General features: G+C 49.4%; 1 protein-coding gene across 2 annotated transcripts; it reads left to right on the top strand.

Annotated features, from left to right (window-relative positions):
- The first annotated feature begins 66 nt into the window (after positions 1-66).
- LOC119623587 (chymotrypsin-like elastase family member 2A) lies at positions 67-18,066 on the top strand. Of its 2 annotated transcripts, none has more exons than XM_073008145.1 (8): positions 67-128; positions 420-508; positions 2,486-2,583; positions 3,656-3,784; positions 4,282-4,418; positions 6,884-7,029; positions 8,265-8,417; positions 17,962-18,066. In XM_073008145.1, the coding sequence occupies exons 1-8, from the start codon at positions 89-91 to the stop codon at positions 17,977-17,979; spliced, it is 810 nt and encodes a 269-aa protein (XP_072864246.1). In that variant the 5' UTR covers positions 67-88; the 3' UTR covers positions 17,980-18,066. The 2 variants fall into 2 exon arrangements, with proteins under 2 accessions (XP_072864246.1, XP_072864245.1); XM_073008144.1 differs by lacking the exon at positions 17,962-18,066 and adding an exon at positions 12,346-12,363 and having other exon boundaries at positions 89-128.
- Positions 18,067-22,187: the final 4,121 nt, after the last annotated feature.

Genomic DNA, 22,187 nt, shown 5'->3' with positions numbered 1-22,187 from the left:
CCTCGGTGTATATCTCTCACTGATAAGTTCACTCATAAAACCAGGGCCTTATCCAGGGCCACACTGACAGAACTCCCACAGACACACCATGATTTGGACCCTACTGCTGTCTGCTTTGGTGGCTGGAGGTAAACCCTGTCACCCAGAGCCACTGGTTTCCCATCCCCTGGGGGGGCTGGGAATGGGATCTTCCTGTCCTCCCCTCTCACCCCCACCCAACCCCTACTGCATTCAGACCTATAATCATAAGAAAACTGGAATGGAGTTTCAAAGAACTGGAGCAAAGAGCAGGATTCTATGACCTCTTGGGAGGTTTCTAGAACAAGTGTTTTCTATTTGGGGGTTCAGAATGCAGCAAGTGTAGTGTACATTGTGTGGGTCGCTACTTCCTGGACTCAAGACCCTTTCTCTTTTCATAGCCCTCAGTTGTGGGGTCCCCACTTACCCGCCTTCTGTGACTAGAGTGGTTGGAGGTGAAGAAGCGACGCCCAACAGCTGGCCCTGGCAGGTGAGTTGACCACACTGTACTTCCCCCTGTCCCTGCCCCACTCCCTTTACATCCCCACTTTGCCCTTCCACCATGGGGTCTACTGTGCTGGCAAAGTGAGGACTGATGGGACTCAGAGAGCAGCACAGGCAAGTTTTGTTTTTGACATACTAAACCGGAGGGAGCTAAGGAAAGAGTTCCCAAGGAGGGGAAGATCCCAACCAATCCAGTTGCAGAAAGATGTTCAGAACAGGGTTTTGGGGGGGGGGGGGGTTGTTTTTGTTTTTGACATGAAGTCTCACTCTTGTCACCCAGGCTGGAGTGCAATAGCACGATCTCGGCTCACTGCAACCTCTGCCTCCCGGGTTCAAGTGATTCTCTTGCCTCAGCCTCCTGAGTAGCTGGGATTACAGACACACGCCATCAAACCTGGCTAATATTTGTGTTTTTAGTAGAGATGAGATTTCACCATGTTGGCCAGGGTGGTCTCAAACTCCTGACCTCAGGTGAATTCACCTACCTCTGCCTCCCAAAGTGTTAGAATTACAGGCATAAGGCAGCACTCCTGGAAGAACAGTTATTTTTTAATAGTCTGAATGTTTTTTATTTTTCTATCCAAGATTTTTTGCGTTAATTTTGTTGTTGCTTTTTGTTGGGGGCACAGAGCAGATACAGGCCCTTGCTATGTCACCCAGCCTGAGCACAGAACAATCGCAGCTCACTGCAACCTAGACTTTCTGAGATCAAGGAATCCTCCCACCTCAGCCTCCTGAGTAACTGAGACTATGGGTGTGCACCACTCCCAGTTAATTTTTATTTTAAAAATGTTTTGGTAGAGTCAAGTTCTCGCTGTGGTGCCCAGGCTGGTTCACAAACTCCTGGGCTCAAGTAATACTCCCACCTCAGCCTTCTGAGCAGCTGGGACTATAGGCATGCACCACCGCACCCAGCGGCTAAATTTGGGCTTTTTTTGTAGATACAATGTATTAGTCCTTCCTCACACTGCTAAGAAAGACATACCTGGGCCGGGCGTGGTGGCTCAAGCCTGTAATCCCAGCACTTTGGGAGGCCGAGATGGGAGGATCACGAAGTCAGGAGATCAAGACCATCCTGGCTAACACAGTGAAACCCCGTCTCTACTAAAAAATACAAAAACCTAGCTGGGCGAGGTGGTGGGCGCCTGTAGTCCCAGCTACTGGAGAGGCTGAGGCAGGAGAATGGCGTAAACCCGGGAGGCGGAGCTTGCAGTGAGCTGAGATCTGGCCACTGCACTCCAGCCTGGGCGGCAGAGCGAGACTCCGTCTCAAAAAAAAAAAAAAAAAAAAAGAAAGAAAGACATACATGAGACTGGGTAATTTATAAAGGAAAGAGGTTTAATTGACTCCCAGCTCAGCATGGCTAGGGAGGCCTCAGGAAACTTACAATCACGGCAGAAGGGGAAGGAAACACATCCTTGTTCACAGAGCGGCAGCAGGGAGAAATGCCGAGCAAAAGTAGGGGAAAGCCGCGTATAAAACCATCAGATCGTGTGAGAACTCACTATCATGAAAACAGCATGGGGGTAACCACACTCACGATTCAATTACCTCCCACCAGGTCCCTCCCACGACACGTGGGGATTATGGGAACTACAATTAAGGATGAGATTTGGGTAGGGACACAGTCAAACCTTATCCGATGGTGTTTCACCACATTGCTCAAGCTGGTCTCAAACTCCTGGGCTCAAGTGATCCTCCTTCCTTGGCCTCCCAAAGTGTTGGGATTATAGGCATGAGCCACCATGCCTGGCCTGATTGGTTTTAATATACATTGCATTTAATATACATATACATGTTTTTTATCGTGACGTCTGAGGTTTTGGGGTCCCCCTTAAGTTGTGCACCTGAGGTGAGTGCCTCACTCCCCCTTACCCTAGTCCCAGCCGTGTTCTTGGGAAACTGGAGTGCAGGGAGGCCCTGCCTTTTCAGCCAGCCACAGAGCTCCTGTGTTTCTCCCCAGGCCTCCCTGCAATACACCTCCAATGGCAACTGGTACCACACCTGCGGAGGGACCCTGATAGCCAACAACTGGGTCCTGACGGCTGCCCACTGCATCAGGTAACTGCCATTCCCTGGGCGCTTGGCCTGCTGACCAGCTGGTGCTCATTTCTGAGCTGGGGGCTTAAATGGCCTGAACCACACTGCATAAAGTAGCCTTGCAAATAATCACTAGCCTGGCCGAGACACAAGCTGTAGTCAATCAATGGTTCAGTGTGTTGGCCCATCAATGTCAGTACAGGGCATAGATGGGGTGTCCTGTGCCAGGTACTGAGGGAGAATGAGGAGAAGGGGAAGGCCTAATCTCTGCCCTCTTGGGGTAACTACATGTGGCCTCTGGATCTGGAATTGTGTTCCCTTGAACAACTTGACCTCTCAAAGCTTCAATACCATCACCTGCAGAAAACAATGGAGTAACAGAATTTAGTGTGGATTCAATGAGTTGATTTACTAAAGGGCCTGGCACTTAGTAAGTACCCAGTGAAAGCTAATTCTGAATTATAGACTAATTATAAAGGCCCACGAGGTTCTGAACCGTTGTTCACTTTTCCTCTTCGTTGTCCGTGACCTCTGCTCATCACAGCTGGAACTCACCGGAGCTTCTGCTGGGTCGTTGTGACTCCTTCCAGGAGTGATCCCTTCTCCCATCTAATTTATAATAAGCTCTATGAGGTGATGGGGAAACTAATAGAGGCCTACAGTCAGGAATCCTGGCTTCTCGTTCTGGTTTCTCACTAACGGTGGGACTCTGGGCCAGGTTACGCCTCTCTGGGCCTCGGTTTCCCCATCTGAAAATGAAAGGTGGGAAAAATGTATTTGAGAGCAAATAACTCCTGTTTTCTCTGTGTTCATCTCATTCCCTCCATAATACTATAGAGTTTGTGTTATAACAACATTTATTTTATATTATAGTCTACAGTTAGTATAGTAACAATTATTATATGATCATAGTTCTTACATTATATACTTTAGGCTCTATTATAACTAACTGATTGTCCCAGGGGAGGAAAGATCCCCAAGCCCAAGCCCTAACTAGTGGCTCATGCAGCAGCCAGTTACTTGGGTCTATCCCAACATTATCCAAAGCCAGGCCTCTGGAGGTGACCCTCTCCCTGGGCCCCCTTTCTCCCAGCTCCTCCAGGACCTACCGCGTGGTGCTGGGACGGCACAACCTCAACACTGCAGAGTCCGGCTCGGTGACCGTCAGTGTCTCTAAGACTGTGGTGCACCAGAACTGGAACTCCAACCAGGTCTCCAAAGGGTTCGTTACTGTCTGGATGCACTTGGGGATGAAGTTGTCAGGGAACAGATGGGGGTCTCACAGAGGCAAGGGTCTCAACTGCACCACAGGCCCTCTGCTTCTTCTATAGGGAGGGGGAAGGAGCTCCAAAGATGTCTGGGGTGGGGATGTGACCTGGGGAGGGAGAAGCAAAGACTGCCAGAGTGACCTGGGTTTGCTGCCAGTCAAGCCTGCAGGGCCCCTGTCCGCGGAGCGTGTATCTACTTCATGCCAAGTCCTGGGGACACAGGGACAGTGCTGTCGACCCTGTGACTGTCCCTGGAGTAGGACACAATCTCTCCTGCATTGCCCCTTTCAACAAGACCCTCTGCATTTTCAAACATGCCCTGGGACCCTGCCACTCAGAGCAAGCTGGGGTAACGTACAGGGAACGATAACAAGGTCTCAGAGCCCTCCAAAGCCCCACAGGGCAGGAAAAGTCAACCCTGTCCTCATGCTCTGCCTCTGCACTGACCCAGGTACGACATTGCCCTGGTCAAACTGGCTAACCGCGTCTCCCTCACCGACAAGATCCAGCTGGCCTGCCTCCCTCCTGCCGGCACCATTCTATCCAACAACTACCCCTGCTACGTCACGGGCTGGGGAAGGCTGCGGAGTAAGTGGGAGCCAGGAGCCCCCAGGCCTGGGAGGGAAGGGAGGTGATGTCACCCCTGTCTGCCCAGAGCCTCTCACCTGTCATCCCAGGGTGTGTGGCTGCCTGGAAGAGACGGGATAGCATAGACTGATGCCTGCCTGGGTTCAAATGTCAGCTCTCCCACTTCATGACTGTGACACCTTGGGCACATTACTAGGTCTCTCCATGCAGGACTTTTATCATATGTAATGGCTGGGCGCCGTGGCTCACACCTGTAATCCCAGCACTTTGGGAGGCCTGGTGGGTGGGTCACCTGAGCTCAGGAGACCAGCCTGACCCAAATGGTGAAACCCTGTCTGTACTAAAAACATTTTTAAAATAGCAGGGTGTGGTGGTGTGCTCCTGTAGTCCCAGCTACTCGGGAGGCTGAGGCAAGAGAATCGCTTGAACCCGGGAGGTGGAGGTTACAGTGAGCCAAGATTTCGCTACTACACTCCAGCCTGGGGGACAAAGCGAGACTGCGTCTCAAAAAAAAAAAAGGGCATAATAATAGCAGGTACATCACAGAGTTGGCAAGAGGATTCAAGGAGATAATCTATAGGAAGCCTGGCATGTGGGAGGTGCTGTGTGTTAGTTGTTGTCACTGTCCCTATGATGGAAAGAAAGTTACAGAGACCATGTGACATCTTCTGTGTGGCCCATAGAGTTCAGAACAGCATTTTCCTCTGTGACGTGAGGCCCCTGGAGCCCTCCTCGGAGCCTCCGTGCCGCATAGCAAAAGCTGTCCCCTGTGCCATTCGGTCTTGCTGCCCAGAACCTGGCTGAGGGCGGGTCTCCTTTGACATAGACTCCAGGGGTTAGAGATCCAATGACTGTACCACCAAGAGAAACGGAGTTCCCGCCCTTCCCTTGTGACATCACCAGAGATGTGGAAGATTCTAGGAAGGGATGAGTGATAATGACCTTATGACCATAACGACATTATGAGTGATAATGACATTATGACATTTCTCCCTAATGACATAAACCCATAAGTATAATGACATGTTTTTCCAGGGCACATCCACATACGTACCCTCCAGTAAATCCCCATTGCCCTGTGACTGGCTTATCTGTAAACACTGTAAACGGTGCTGTTTACAGTGATGTGTAAACACATGAAATCCTGCGGTGAGCGGTGGTGGAAGAGGCATTTCATGTTTATTAAGGTAGAAGCACAACCACCTGTTTGTTTCCCCAGACACCCCGGGGCAGACGCAGTTCATTGAGACAGTGGGAGCGGGGAGGCATCCAAATGCTTGGCTTTTAGGCCCAGCTCTGTCGGTCACGGTGAAACCTTGGGCAAGACACTTCCGAACCTCAGTCTCCTTATCTGTAAAATGGAAACACTGTTGGTGAAGAACAAAAGAGGTGAAAGGTGAAAATGCGTCCTACGTTGCAAAATGTTATACAAGTGTTAATTACTTATTAGTGGTCTTAAGCCAGACCCTTAACTTCCGTTTCTTTTTTTTTTTTTTTTTTTTTTGAGACAGAGTCTTGCTCTGTTGACCTGGCTGGAGTGCAGTGGTGCAATCTCGGCTGACTACAACCTCTGCCTCCCAAGCTCAAGCGATTCTCCTGCCTCAGCCTCCCAAGTAGCTGGAATTATAGGCATGTGCCACCACGCCCGGCTAATTTTTATATTTTAGGAGATACAGGATTTCACCATGTTGGTCAGGCTGGTCTCAAACTCTTGACCTCAAGGGGTCCGCCCACCTTGGCCTCCCTAAGTGCTGGGATTAGAGGGTGAGCCGCTGCGCCTGACCAACCCTCAACTTCCCTAGGCTCAATCCATAGTGAAGAATTATGTTAAGCTCATCCTTGCCACTCAGAGTAACAGTAATGCAGGTCATGGTGGCTGTGTCATTGGGGGCCATTATGACAGCCCTCCCTTCACCACACCAACATATTTTTCCCAAGGAGGGGGCTCTAACTGCCAGGAGGCTCACTTTCTTATTTCAGATAAGTGACAGAAAACCAGGGAGTTAGCTCAGCAAAAAAAGGGATTGTTCTAAGGATTTAAAAGTTTCAACCTAAGGGCTGAGATATAGCCAGGCGTCAGGAACAGGCTAGAATCAGGGGCTGGAAGCCTGTAAGAAACTCAGGAAACGCTCTCCCGGAATTTCTTTTCTTTGTCAGTCTACTTCATTCTCCACATAAAACAAAATGTCAGCCATTGCCAACAGATTCCCAGATTTATGTCCTCTGAAACTGGAATCTCTTAGACCCCATCTTAGGATCCCAGGGGAGGGAGCTCATTCGCTTAGCTTGAGTCAGGTGTTCACTGCTGAACCAATCAACCATGAGGACACAGTATAGACAAACATAGCTGTTCGCATATTGCAATGGATGGAAGACAGTAACAAGGGCAACCCAGTACTGGTCAACCACTTCCTTTTTCTAAGGAGTCCTTGCATCCCTAATGCCTTCTTTCTGATCTCATTCAGCCAATGGGCCTCTTCCTGATGTCCTGCAGCAGGGCCGGTTGCTGGTTGTGGACTATGCCACCTGCTCCAGCTCTGGCTGGTGGGGCAGCACCGTGAAAACCAGTATGATCTGTGCTGGGGGTGATGGCAAGATCTCCAGCTGCAATGTGAGTACCAAAATCAGGGGCCCCGCTCCATGACAAAATGTGGCTGGGATAAGGCTATAGAGGTCCACCCATCCATAGGTCCATCCTCCCTCCTCCTGGCAGAAGTACCCAGAAATATGTTCCAGATATATCAGAACCCAATCTTTGGCCAGGCACGGTGGCTCCTGCCTGTACCCTGTCACTTTGGGAGGCCAAGGCAGGCAGACCACTTGAGGACAGCAGTTCGAGACACACCTGGCCAACATGGTGAAACCCTGTCTCTACTAAAAATACAAAAATTAGTCAGGCGTGGTGGCAGGCACCTGGAGTCACAGCTACTCAGGAGGCTGAGGCAGGAGAATCACTTGAACCCATGAGGCAGAGGTTGCAGTGAACTGAGGTCACACCACTGCACTCCAGCCTGGGTGACAGAGCAAAACTCAAAAAACAAAAACAAAAAAACTTGATTGGTTCTTATTTGTTCTTGTTTTGAGATTCTCCTTGTCGTGTCCACCCCTCTCACTGCTGGGAAGTCCTTCCCGGGTCTCATCAAGGTCCCTCGTGACTGTCATTCCATATCCTTTCCTCTATGATGAAAGGAAGCCAAAGGAAGGTATTCCCTGGCTTAGGGCCTCTCTAGGATGACTTCTGGGTTTTCTGTTGAATTACTCTCATCAGTGGCCCAGCGTGTCCCCTCCAGGTAGCTGCCACGGAAGCCTTCCCGGAGACAGTGTCTTAACCACCAGGAATTGCTCTGTGTTGGACTTAGCAATGAACTGGGGATGGAATAGGAAGGAGATCCACACACCCTTCAGATCACACTGTGCCCTATACACTCTGCCCACACAGACCACCCCACCCGCGGGAAGACGGAGCCAGTGGGGAAGAGCCTGAACTCTGGGATGTGGCCTCAGCTCCTTTACAAACAGCCTGTGCAACCTTGGGCAAGTCCCAACCTCTCAACACTCCAGTTTCTCCTCTCCAGTGACCTGGGGAGACTGAATATTTACCTCCTAGGATTTTGTGGGGATTAATGGGATAAGGCATAGAACATGCTTAGCTCAGCTCTGGCCACACAGGAAGAATAGGTGTTGGCTCTTGTTGGAATTATGGTACCATCTTGGGCTTTGACCACAAGGGCCAGCTTTAGAGGATAGTGACCGACAGCAGAACAATAGAAATGCATTGAGAACAATGGTTCCAAAGGGCAGCCCCTTCCTCTCCCTTTACCCTTCTATAACTCTGGCCTTCCTCAGGGAGACTCCGGTGGGCCGCTGAACTGTCAGGCAGCTGACGGCCGGTGGGAGGTGCATGGCATCGTCAGCTTTGGGTCTAGCCTCGGCTGCAACTACTACCACAAGCCGTCTGTCTTCACACGGGTCTCCAATTACATCAACTGGATCAATTCGGTAAGAACCAGACCAGCCTAAGCCCCAGGGCACTGCCCTGCTCACCTGGCCTCGGGAGTGCCGTGCCCACCTGGCGACTGACAACCCCCTCCTTCCTCTTGAGAGCTAGATGGGAACCCCTTGGAGGAGGCTGCAGACCTTGGCAACTGCTAGGTCCCCCATGGGTCCCCAAAATTTCTGTGTGGGTAAAGCTGAGTGAAAAGGAACATAGAGGGTGGCCTTGTCCAAAGAGGTTGGACACTCATCAGGCATATTAAGAGTGAGTTCCGCCGGATGCGGCGGCTCATGCCCGTAATCCCAGCATTTTGGGAGGCCGAGCAGGCAGATTGCGAAGTCAGAAGTTCAAGACCAGCCTGGCCAACACGGCAAAACCCCATCTCTACTAAAATAAATACAAAAAAATTAGCCAGGCGTGGTAGCGCACTCGTGTAAACCTACCTACTCAGGAGGCTGAGGCAGGAGACTCCCTTGATCCTGGGAGATGGAGGTTGCAGTGAGCCGAGATTGCGCCATTGCACTCCAACCTGGACAAGTGAAAAAAAAAAAAAAGAGTGAGTTCCATAGAAATGGTGATTTTATTTTTGTGTATCTGTGTGTGGCCCAGACTCCACCATCCACTGCTAGAACAGGTATGTTTGTCTGCAAAGCCCAAAACCGGATACCTTGAGACCCCCATAGCATTAATTATTGGAAATTAGTCCCCTCAGGGGTCTTCCAGCTATTCTGTAGGGTGACCAACCATCCCGGTTTGTGCAGGACTGAGAGGTTTTCCAGGATGCATGACTTCCTGTTTTACTCTGGGACCATCCCAGGCAAATAAAGCCCAGTTGGTCCTCAGAGCTGTCTCCTTTCAGCTTCCACAATAACTGAATTTGTTTTTAACAATGAACACACATTTGTTTATAACAGTAAGCACTAACATTATGTATTAAAAATAATAGGCCAGGTGCCATGGCTCATGCCTATAATCGCAGCACTTTGGGAGGCCAAGGAGGGAGGATTGCTTGAGCCCAGGAGTTCAAGACCAGCCTGGGAAACATAGCGAGACTCTGTCTTTACAAAAAAAATTTATTTAATTACTCAAGCATGGTGGTGCGTGCCTGTAGTCTCAGCTACTTGGGAGGCTTGGGTGAAAGGATCACTTAGGCCTGCGAGGCCAATGCTACACTGAGCCAAGGTCACACCAATGCACTTAAGCCTGGGTGACATAGCAAGACCCTGTCTCCGAAAATAAGGATAATAATAACCGGTATCAATATTAAGGAGCAGCCATGGATACACGCAGCAGTAGGTGAAAGCAGCCAGAACAGGAAACCCCGTCACAAGAAAGGGGTGCCTGGTGGCTCACGCCTGTAATCCTAGCACTTTGGGAGGCCAAGATGGGCAGATCACCAGAGGTCAGGAGTTTGAGACCAGCCTGGCCAACATGGGGAAACCCTATCTCTACTAAAAATGTAAAACTAAGCTGGGTGTGGAGATACATGCTTGTAATCCCAGTTACTCAGGAGGCTGAGGCAGTGTAATCACTTGAACCTGGGAGATGGAGGTTGCAGTAACCCAAGTTCACACCACTGCACTCCAGCCTGGGCAACAGAGCGAGACTCCATTTCAAAAAAAGAAAACTAACAAAAAAAAGAAACGAGTGCCCAGGAGAGGGCAGAGGAGCCACCATGCCTGGTACTGGAAGCTGGGAGGGAAGAGTCGGGCACTCTGTGCCGATGAAGGACCACCTCAGTTTGGTCTTCTATACAATGAGACGTGAACTAGACAAGGACTCCTCCACTATTTATGCGCTACAGCAAATGGGGGTTATGGTATTTGTGGCAGAGCACCTGGTCCTGGCAGCACCTTGGGAACCTGAAGCAGGGGCAGGGGCAATTGTCCCAATATTTTTGTCCCAGCGTCAGCTGTTCTCAGCCACAGACACAAGCACAACAGAGCAGACCAGATCCCGAAGCATGGTCAGACGGCAGCAGGGATCCACAGGGCACCACACCCCACAAGGCAGCTGGGCAGAGGCCTTGTGTTCATGGGAGAGCAGTCGGGGCAGGCACAGATGCCCGGTAACGGGTTTCAGAAGGGGGAGAGTCAAGCAACCAGCTGTCCTTGGGTGGGGGCTGCCCCTGGCAGTGGCGGAGGGGCTCGTGAAACTTGCAGTGGCCCCAACACAGGGACACACTGTGTGCAGCCTGGGGTCACGAACCACTAGAGCCCTGGGGGTGCCTGAGAGCACCTGCCTGGGAAAACCCAGACAAGTGACAAGCCAAGGTCAGGAAGTACAAGCACAATTGCAGAGAAGAAGAGGAGACAAGAGGCTGGGGCATTCATCCTTTCAACAAATGTCCATTGAATGACAGTCACACATGAACTTCAGCAATCCTTAGCTTTTATTCTTTTTCCAGAAGCTAATACATACTCTGTGTAAAAATATTAACACAATATAAGAGTGTATCAAGTAAAATGTATCAATATGTCCCCCCTCATTTTACATGTCCAATTCCACTCTCCAGAGGTAATCATTGCTTTTGTTTTGGTTTTTATTTTTGTTTTTGTTTTCAAACGGAGTCTCGCTCTGTTGCCCAGGCTGGAATACAGTGGCTTGATAGCTCACTGCAACCTCCGCCTCCCAGGTTCAAGCAATTCTCAGCCTCCTAACTAGCTGGGATTACAGGCATGCACCAACATGCCCAGGTAATTTTTGTATTTTTAGTAGAGATGGGGTTTCACCGTGTTGGCCAGGCTGGACTTGAACTGCTGACCTCAGGTGATCTGCCCACCTCGGCCTCCCAATGTGCTGGGATTACAAGCGTGAGCCATCGTGCCCCCCAATCATTGTTAAAAGCTTGGTGTGTGGTCTTCTCAACTTTATGTGTGTATGTATCTATATACATAAAGAGAGAGAGAGAGATACTGTCTTCTAAGCAAAAATAGGCTAAGTCTTCATACTGTTCTGCAACTGTTTGTCACTTATCACCTTATCACATTTTATATGTCAGTACGTACATGTCATTCTTTTGAACAGTTAAATAGTATTCCATAGTTTGAGTGTAATAAAGAAAGCTCTCATGTTTCTTATTTTTCACTCTTACATTGTGCAGTGAACATCCTTGAACATAATTCCTGCACACTGGTCTGAGTGTATGTGCTGCAGCAGCTGGATCTCCTGCAGTTTACAGCACTGGATCATGAACTTGGCATATAAAAATGTTTAACAGGCCGGGCGCGGTGGTTCACGCCTGTAATCCAAGCACTTTGGGAAGCTGAGGCGGGTAGATCACTTGAGGTCAGAGTTTGAGACCAACCTGTCCAACATGGTGAACCTTGTCTCTACTAAAGATGCAAAAAAATTAGCCGGGCGTGGTGGTGCATGACTATAATCTCAGCTACCCAGGAGGCTGATGCACGAGAATCACTTGAACCTGCGTGGCGGAGGTTGCAGTGAGCCCAGATCGCCCCACTGCACTCCAGCCTGGGAAACACAGTGAGACTGTCTCAAAAAAAAAAAAAAAAAAAAAAAAAGTTTAACAGACACTGATCAACAGCCTCTGGAAACAGTTATAGCGCCAACTACATTGCATAACTGCCTTACAAACAGCAGTTCTGAGTTGAGAAACAAACGAAATCTAAAAATATGCCATCCTCACATTTGGAATATAAGTTTTAGGGGTTCAAAGGCCCCCTACCCTGAAGCCCACACAGGACTCCTGGTAAGACCCCCTTTACAGGAAGACCCTAACAGGTCAATGAAAAGCTGTCATTGCATCTTTTTTTTTCAAAACGTCATCCAAACTCCTCAGGCAGGATATACTGTAGTGTGGGCTGCCTGTAACTCACTTGAGGAGCTTAACCTAGGAGGACAGAGACAGGAAACTGCCACACACAGCTCTGCAGTTAGGTGGACCTGACGATTTTCTTGTGTGTCCTGCAGGTGATTGCAAATAACTAACCAAAAGAAGTCTCCGGGACTGTTTCAGACTTGGAATGGTCACAGAAGGAAATTAATATTATAATAAAGTGACAACTATGCAAATCATATCTTGATGAGAGATTTATTAGCAATCCATCCTAACATCCAGGGCCCTAAAAACCATAAGTAGGCTGGGGTTAGTGGCTCAACCCTGTAATCCCAGCACTTAGCACTTTGGGAGGCCAAGGAAGGCAGATCGCTTGAGTCCAGGAATTCAAGACCAGCCTGAGTAACATGGCACAACCCTGTCTCTACTAAAAACACAAAAAGTAAATGGGCGAGGTGGTACGCACCTGTAGTCCCAGCTACTCAGGAGGCTGAGGTGGGAGGCTCGCTTGAGCCCTGGAGGTAGAGACTGCAGTGAGCCAAGATCTCGTCCTCGCACTCTAGCCTGGGCGACAGTGAGACCCTGTCTCTAAAAAAAAAAAAAAAAGAATTTTGCATCTGCGTCTCCCTGCCCGACTGAGGCCTCAAGGACTCAGCCCACTTTACAACCTGACACATGACATTATTGTCAAACAACATATAAATGGAGCACTAAGCTGGATTTCTGTGCAGGCGCTGCCCCACCGAATCCAGAGGTTCTGGTTGAAACCTCATGGCCAGGACCAAGGCTGGAGCCAGTGCTCCAGGCCTGGCCAATCAACACATTGCATCCCCTTCCCCCACCACAATGATTGGCTCAGGAATGGGCATATGACCTGAGGCAGGTCCAATCAGAGAGGTTGCACGACTTGTTCCTCTTCCTGTTTGTAGCTAGGCACCCCAGGCCAGAAAGCCTGTGGGATTTACCCAAGATCACACAGCAAATTCACAGCAGGTGTTTGTTCAGTGTTCTCATACAGGACAAACTTTATTTTTATATTAAAACAAAGATACAGAACAGAATGCCAAATTCACATGACGCTTTAAGATAAAATATGGGACTTAAGATATAATTGCTTGCTGTAGTGACTGATACAGACCATAAATGAGTCCAAACTGTTACAGTGAGTACGGGATGAAGTTGGGACTGGAACCCACATCTTTTGACATCCAGTCCCACCGGATTCTGCCCTCCCACCCCCACCCAATCTTCCTCACCTTTGCACGATCCTAGGAAGATTAGAGAGGGGAGGAAAGAGAAGCAGAGGAGGCAGAGTGCAGGAAGCCGCTACAGCCCACTTCCCTCCCTGGAGCTTAGTGCTCCATTTATGTGTTGTTTGACCATAATGTCATGTGTCAGGTTCTAAAGTGGGCTGGGTCCTTGAGAATTCTTTCCCACCCATTTTCTTACCCATGCAACTATCCTGCAATCCAGGCCTGGATAGTTATGTAGGAAACTAAGGCCCAGAAGATAAGTGGCTTGTCCAGACCACCACACTCAAAATTGATGGATCAAAGACTTGAACTCGGCTGGGCACGGTGGCTCACGCCAGTAATCCCAGCACTTTGGGAGGCCGAGGCAGGCGAACACGAGGTCAGGAGTTCAACACGAGCCTGGCCAATATGGTGAAACCCCATCTCTAATAAAATACACAGATAAGCTGGGCGTGGTGGCCGGCGCCTGTAGTCCCAGCTACTCGGGAGGCTGAGGCAGAAGAATCACTTGAACCTGGGAGGCACAGGTTGCAGGTGAGCCGAGATCGCACCACTACACTCCAGCCTACGTGACAGAGCAAGACTCGGTCTCAAGAAAAAAAAAAAAAAAAACTGGAACTCAAGTCTCTCTTTTTTTTTTTTTTTTGAGACGGAGTTTTGCTCTGTCGCCCAGCCTAGAGTGCAGTGACCCGATCTCGGTTCACTACAAGCTCCGCCTCCTGGGTTCACACCATTCTCCTGCCTCAGCCTCTCGAGTAGCTGGGGCTAAAGGCGACTGCCACCACGCCTGGCTAATTTTTTGTACTTTTAGTAGAGACGGGGTTTCACCATGTTCGCCAGGATGGTCTCGATCTCCTGATCTTGTGATCCGCCCACCTCGGCCTCCCAAAGTGCTGGGATTACAGGCGTGAGCCACTGCGCCGGGCCGTCCCACTCTCTTATAAATGTAAGCTCAGAGAGCTGTCTCCTTTCAGCTTCCACAATAGCTGAATTTGTTTTTAACAATGAACACACATTTGTTTATAACAATAAGCATTAACATTATGTATTAAAAATAATAGGCCAGGTGCCATGGCTCATGCCTGTAATCGCAGCACTTTGGGAGGCCAAGGAGGGAGGATTGCTTGAGCCCAGGAGTTCAAGACCAGCCTGGGCAACATAGCCAGACTGTCTTTACAAAAAAAATTGTTTTAATTACTCAGGCATGGTAGTGCGTGCCGGTAGCCTCAGCTACTTGGGAGGCTTGGGTGGAAGGATCACTTGGGACCGGGAGGCCAACGCTATTTTGAGCCAAGGTCGCACCAATGCACTTAAGCCTGGGCGACATAGCAAGACCCTGTCTCCGAAAATAAGGATAATAATAACTGGCATCAATATTAAGGAGCAGCCGTGGATACACGCAGCAGTAGGTGAAAGCAGTCAGAACAGGAAACCCCGTCACAAGAAAGGGGTGCCTGGTGGCTCACGCCTGTAATCCCTGCACTTTGGGAGGCCCAGATGGGTGGATCACCAGAGGTCAGGAGTTCGAGACCAGCCTGACCAACGTGGGGAATCCCTGTCTCTACTAAAAATTTCAAAAATAAGCTGGGTGCGGTGACACGTGCTTGTAATCCCAGCTACTCAGGAGGCTGCGGCAGGGGAATCACTGGAACCTGGGAGGTGGAGGTTGCAGTAACCCAAGTTCACTCCACTGCACTCCAGCCTGGGCAACAGAGCGAGACTCCATCTCAAAAAAAAAACAAAAAGAAAAACCACAACAAAAAGAAACGGGTGCCCAGGAGAGGGCAGAGGAGCCACCATGCCTGTTACTGAATGCTGGGAGGGAAGAATCGGACACTCTGTGCCGATGAAGGACCACATCAGTTTGCTCTTCTGTAAAATGGGACTTGAACTAGACTCCTCCACAATTTAGGCGCAAGAGCAAATGGGAGTTATGGTATTTGTGGCAGAGCCCCCAAAGAAGGGGAAAGCTGGCATCTGACTTCACTAACTTTAATTTGCAGAGAAGTGTTCATTAAACTGACACTTATAAAACCAAATATGAAGCTGCAGCCATGAGCACGTGGTCATAGGAGGAAACTAAACTGTCAAAATAAGCCAGTGGCTGCTTCCAAGTGTTCCCACTGATTCTTGCCAGCTCCTTGTTCATTTGTCTGTCTGCTGGCATCTTTTTGCCAACAAGTGGTCACAGGCAGAGATTCCAAAAACGTTTGTTGGAGAAAAATGCAAAATCAAAAAGACAGTAGCCATTAATCATTAATTGGTTCTTTTTTATATATAAATTGGGAAAAACCCATCTGAGTCCACCTTTGGAGGCGCCACCCACACGTCAAAGGAGCCTGGCCTGAGACTGACTGGACGAAAGGCTGCTTAGGGACCTTTCCCAGCCAAATCCTAAGACCCCAGCTGCTGTGGGAGTCACTGTGCAGCTGGTCCTGGCAGCACCTTGGGAACCTGAAGCAGGGGCAGGAGCAATTGTCCCAATATTTTTGTCCCAGCATCAGCTGTTCCCAGCCACAGACACAAGCACAACAGAGCAGGCCAGATCCCCAAACATGGCCAGATGGCAGCAGGGATCCACGGGACATCACGCCTCGCGAGGCAACTGGGCAGAGTCCCTGTGTTCATGGGAGAGCTGTCGGGGCAGGCACAGATGCCCGGTAACGGGTTTCAGAAGGGGGAGAGTCAAGCAACCAGCTGTCCTTGGGTGGGGGCTGCCCCTGGCAGTGGCGGAGGAGCTCGTGAAATTTGCAGTGGCCCCAACCCAGGGACACACTGTGTGCAGCCTGGAGTCACGAACCACTAGAGCCCTGGGGGTGCCTGAGAGCATCTGCCTGGATAAACCCAGACAGGTGACAAGCCAAGGTCAGGAAGTACAAGCAAAAGAGCACAGAAGCAGAGGAGACAAGTGGCCCGGGGCATTCATCCTTTCAACAAATGTCCATTGAATGACATTTACACATGAAATTCAGCAATCCTTAGCTTTTATTCTTTCTCCAGAAGCTAATACATACTGTGTAAAAATATTAACACAATATAAGAGTGTATCAAGTAAAATGTATCAAGATGTCCCCCCTCATTTTACATGTCCAATTCCACTCTCCAGAGGTAATCATTGTTTTTGTTTGTTTTCAAACGAAGTCTCGCTCTGTTACCCAGGCTGGAGTACAGTGGCTTGATAGCTCACTGCAACCTCTGCCTCCCAGGTTCAAGCAATTCTCCTGCCTCAGCCTCCTAACTAGCTGGGATTACAGGCATGCACCAACATGCCCAGGTAATTTGTGTATTTTTAGTAGAGATGGGGTTTCACCGTGTTGGCCAGGCTGGTCTCGAACTCCTGACCTCAGGTGATCTGCCCATCTCGGCCTCCCAATGTGCTGGGATTACAAGCGTGAGCCACCGCGCCCCGCCAATCATTGTTAAAAGCTTGGTGTGTGGTCTTCTCAACTTTATGTGCATATGTATCTATACATAGAGAGAAAGAGAGACACTGTCTTCTAAGCAAAAATAGGATCTGAGTCTTCATACTATTCTGCAGCTGTTTTTCACTTAACACCTTATCACATTTTATATGTCAGTACGTACATGTCATTCTTTTGAACAGCTAAATAGTATTCCATAGTTTGAGTATAATGAATGAAGCTCTCATGTTTCCTATTTTTCACTCTTACATTGTGCAGTGAACATCCCTGAACATAATTCTTGCACAGTGGTCTGAGTATCTGTGCTGTAGCAGCTGGATCTCCTGCAGTTTACAGCACTGGATCATGAAGTTGGCATATCAAAATGTTTAACAGGTCAGGCGCGGTGCTTCACGCCTGTAATCCAAGCACTTTGGGAAGCTGAGGCGGGTAGATCACTTGAGGTCAGCAGTTCGAGACCAGCCTGGCCAACATGGTGAAACCTCATCTCTACTAAAAATGCAAAAAAATTAGCCAGGCATGGTGTTGCATGACTATGATCTCAGCTGCCCGGGAGGCTGATGCACGAGAATCACTTGAACCTGCGTGGCGGAGGTTACAGTGAGCCCAGATCGCCCCACTGCACTCCAGCCTGGGAAACACAGTGAGACTGTCTCAAAAAAAAAAAAAAAGTTTAACAGACACTGATGAACAGCCTCTGGAAACAGTTAGAGCACCAACCACATTGCATAACTGCCTTGCAAACAGCAGTTTTGAGAAACAAATGAAATCTAAAAATACGCCATCCACACATTTGGAATACAAGTGTTAGGGGTTCAAAGGCCCCCTACCCTGAAGCCTACACAGAACTTCTGGCTAAGACCCCCTTTACAGGAATGCCCTAACAGGTCAATGAAAAGCTGTGATTGCATCTTTGTTTTCAAAACGTCATCAGAACTCCTCAGGCAGGAGCTACTGCAGTGTGGGCTGCCTGTGACTCACATGAGGAGCTTAGCCCAGGAGGACAGAGACAGGAAACTGCCACGCACAGCTCTGCAGTTAGGTGGACCTGACGATTTTCTTGTGTGTCCTGCAGGTGATTGCAAATAACTAACCAAAAGAAGTCCCCGGGACTGTTTCAGACTTGGAAAGGTCCCAGAAGGAAATTAATATTATAATAAAGTGACAACTATGCAAATCACATCTTGATGAGAGATTTATTAGCAATCCATCCTAACATCCAGGGCCCTAAAAACCATGAGTAGACTGGGTACAGTGGCACAGCCCTATAATCCTAGCACTTAGCACTTTGGGAGGCCAAGGAAGGCAGATCGCTCTAGTCCACGAATTCAAGACGAGCCTGAGTAACATGGCATAACCCTGTCTCTACTGAAAATACAAAAAGTAAATGGGCGAGGTGGTACGCACCTGTAGTCCCAACCACTCAGGAGGCTGAGGTGGGAGGATCACTTGAGTCCTGGAGGTAGAGACTGCAGTAAGCCAAGATCACGTCATCGCAGTCTAGCCTGGGCGACAGTGAGACCCTGTCTCAAAAAAAAAAGGAAAAGAATTTTGCATCTGCGTCTCCCTGCCCGACTGAGACCTCAAGGACCCAGCCCACTTTACAACCTGACACATGACATTATTGTCAAACAACTTATAAATGGAGCACTAAGCTCCAGGGAGGGAAGTGGGCTGTAGCGGCTTCCTGCACTCTGCCTCCTCTGCCTCGCTTTCCTCCCCTCCCAGCAGAGAAGCCTGGATTTCTGTGCAGGTGCTGCCCCACTCGATCCAGAGGTTCTGGGTGAAACCTCATGGCCAGGACCAAGACTGGAGCCCGTGCTCCAGGCCTGGCCAATCAACACATTGCCTCCCCTTCCCCCACCACAGTGATTGGCTCAGGGATGGGCATATGACCTGAGACAGGTCCAATCAGAGAGGTTGCACGACTTGTTGCTCTTCCTGTTTGTAGCTAGGCACCCCAGGCCAGAAAGCCTGTGGGACTGACCCAAGGTCACACAGCAAATTCACAGCAGGTGTTTGTTCAGTGTTCTCGTACAGGACACACTTTATTTTTATATTAAAACAAACAAAGATACAGAACAGAATGCCAAATTCACATGACCCTTTAAGATAAGATATGGGACTTAAGAAATAGTTGCTTGCTGTAGTGACTGATGCAGGCCATAAATGAGTGAAAACTGTTACAGGGAGTACGGGATGGAGTTGGGTCTGGAACCCACGTCTTCTGACATCCAGTCCCACGGGATTCTGCCTCCCCACCCCCACCCAATCTTCCTCACCTTTGCACGATCCTAGGGAGATTACAGAATTCTTTCCCACCCGTTTTCTTACCCATGCAACTATCCCGCAATCCAGGCCTGGATGGTTATCTAGGAAACTAAGGCCCAGAAGATAAGTGGCCTCCCCAGACCACCACTCTCAAAACTGATGGATCAAAGACTTGAACTCAGCTGGGCACGGTGGCTCATGCCTGTAATCCCAGCACTTTTGTTGGCCGAGGCTGGCGAACACGAGGTCAGGAGTTCAAGACCAGCCTGGCCAATGTGGTGATGGATCAAAGACTTGAACTCGATCGGACATGGTGGCTCACGCCTGTAATCCCAGCACTTTGGGAGGCTGAGGCGGGTGAACACGAGGTCAGGTGTTCAAGACCAGCCTGGCCAATATGGTGTAACCCCGTCTCTAATAAAATACACAGATAAGCTGTGTGTGGTAGCCGGCGCCTGCAGTCCCAGCTACTCGGGAGGCTAAGGCAGAAGAATCGCTTGAACCTGGGAGGCACAGGTTGCAGGTGAGCCGAGTTTGCACCACTACACTCCAGCCTACGTGACAGAGCAAGACTCGGTCTCAAGAAAAAAACAAACAAACAAAAAAACAAACAAAAAAAAAAACACTTGAACTCAAGTCTCTCGTTTTTTTTTTTTTTTTTTTTTTTTTTTGAGACAGAGTTTCGCTCTGTCGCCCACGCTGGAGTGCAGTGGTGCCATCTCGGCTCACTACAAGCTCTGCCTCCTGGGTTCATGCAATTCTCCTGCCTCAGCTTCTCAACTAGCTGAGACTACAGGCGCCCACCACCATGCCCAGCTAATTTTTTTGTATTTTTAGTAGAGACGAGGTTTCACCGTGTTAGCCAGGATGGTCTCGATCTGCTGACCTCGTGATCCGCCTGCCTCGGACTCCCAAAGTGCTGGGATTACAGGCTTGAGCCACCACGCCCGGCCTTGAACTCAAGTCTCAAGAGTTGAAATCTTCCCAGGCAAGATGACTCAGGCCTGTAATCCCAACTCTTTGGGAGGACGAGGCAGGCGGATCACCTGAGATCAGGAGTTCAAAATAAGCCTAGTCAACATGGCAAAACCCCATCTCTATTAAAAATACAAAAATTAGCTGGGCATGCTGGCGTGCAGCTGTCATCCCAGCTACTCGGGAGGCTGATGCATGAGAGTCGCTTGAACCTGGGAGTTGGAGGTTGCAGTGAGCACAGATCACGCCACTGGTTGACAGAGAGAGACTCCATCTCACAAAAAAAAAAAAAAAAAAAAAGAAAAAAAAAGAATTGAAGTTCACTTTCCCCTCTGTTTTTTTGACTGGGGCAAAAACTAGAGTTTGTGGTCACAGAGCGGAGCTTTCTCATCAGCAGCGGGCCTGCCTGGCTTTGTGCTCTCCCAAAAGGTGAGGAGAGTGAAGGTCTGAGGAAGAACAAGAGAGTCCACCAGGAAACCATGCTCACTCCACGCCTCCCCCAACACAAGTTGAACTCCTAGGAGGTGAGGCAGGATGCTCACCTCCGGCCACCACATCCAGCTTATGTGTGTATTTTATTAGAGACAGGGTTTCACCATATTGGCCAGGCTGGTCTTGAACTCCTGACCTCGTGTTCACCCACCTCGACCTCCCAAAGTGCTGGACTTTGGAATCAGACCAACCTAGTTCCAATTCCCATTCTGCTGCTTAGAAGCTGTAGGATCTTGGACAAGTCACTTTACCTCTCTGAAGCTCAGCTTCCTCCTGTGAAATAACAGAGCCTCTTGCAGGGTTTTTTGTGGCTTAGATTCAGTAAGGAATGTGAGTGCATCTAACATCTGTGTGGTGCTGGGTGAGTGTCACCCTGCCTTTGTTTGTTCCCTTTTGAAGGAGCTTCTGACTTCATCCCATTTGGAAGATGACGTTATTGGAGAAGTGCACACTGCTGTTCTCTTGGAAGAGGACAATAAAACGCATCTGCCACCCAGGCAGTGGTGGATCCATTGCAGCTTACTGCAGCCATTGCCACCCAGGCTCAAGGGACCCTCTGCCTCAGCTTAGCCTCCAGAGTAGCTGGAGCCACATATGTGTGCCACCGCGCCTGGCTAACTTTCTAAAAAAAAATTATTGTAGTGACAGGTGATCTCACTATGTTGTCCAGGCTAGTCTGTTTTTTGTTTTGTTTTGTTTTCTTTTTTTCTCAAGATGTAGTTTTGCTCTGTTTCCCAGACTACAGTACAGAGGTGTGATCTCAGCTCACTGCAACCTCCACCTCCAAGGTTCAAGAGATTCTCCTGCCTCAGCCGCCTGAATAGCTGGGAATACAGGCATGCAGGACCACACCAGACTAATTTTTGTATTTTTAGTAGAGACGGGGTTTCACCATGTTGGCCAGGCTGGTCTTGAACTCCTGGCTTCAGGTGGTCTGCCCGCATCAGCCTCCCAAAGTTCTGGGATTATAGGAGTGAACCACTGTGCCTGGCCATAAAGTGCATTTTGATCCACCCGATGAAGTCCTCCTTTGCCAGCATTCTGCTTCCCCCATCATTAGAGCAGCCAGATCCTAATTGTGCATGTCGGCCTTGCCTTCTGTTACGTGTGCACCTTCCCCACATTACACAAATCCTTACCGTAATGTTGTGAAACACGCTGGGCACAGGTTTCTCTCCCTGTTTCACAGATGGGTCTAGAGACTTACATGACCCAGCCAAGGTCACACTGCAAGCCCTGGCGTGGCATAGAACAGGCTTTCTCAGCCTCAGCACCATTGACATCCAGGGCAGGGCATGTCCTGTTGCCCAGGGCAGTGTCAGATGTTTCGCAGCATCTCTGCTGTCTGACCGCTGGATGCCAGTAACATCAACCCCAGCCATGACACCCAACGATGTCCCCAGATGTTGTCAAACGTCTCCTGGTGGCTGAACCAGCCCCACTGAGAAATACTGCCTTAGAACTCTGTGAGTTCAGCATGCCACCTTCATCTTTTCATTGAAAACACAACTCCTGGCGCGGTGGATCAGCCTGGAATCCCAGCACTTTGGGAGGCTGAGGTGA

The sequence above is a fragment of the Chlorocebus sabaeus genome, chromosome 20 (genome assembly GCF_047675955.1).
Source record: "Chlorocebus sabaeus isolate Y175 chromosome 20, mChlSab1.0.hap1, whole genome shotgun sequence".
Taxonomy (NCBI): domain Eukaryota; kingdom Metazoa; phylum Chordata; class Mammalia; order Primates; family Cercopithecidae; genus Chlorocebus; species Chlorocebus sabaeus.
Note: the sequence above shows the minus strand (reverse complement) of the source record. Positions and strands in the feature narration are given on the sequence as shown.

Coding starts and splice junctions, on each gene's coding strand:
- LOC119623587 (XM_073008145.1), top strand. CDS start 89: ATGATTTGGACCCTACTGCTGTCTGCTTTGGTGGCTGGAG. Junction 4,419..6,883: donor GGGCTGGGGAAGGCTGCGGA/GTAAGTGGGAGC, acceptor GATCTCATTCAG/CCAATGGGCCTCTTCCTGAT. Junction 7,030..8,264: donor GCAAGATCTCCAGCTGCAAT/GTGAGTACCAAA, acceptor GGCCTTCCTCAG/GGAGACTCCGGTGGGCCGCT.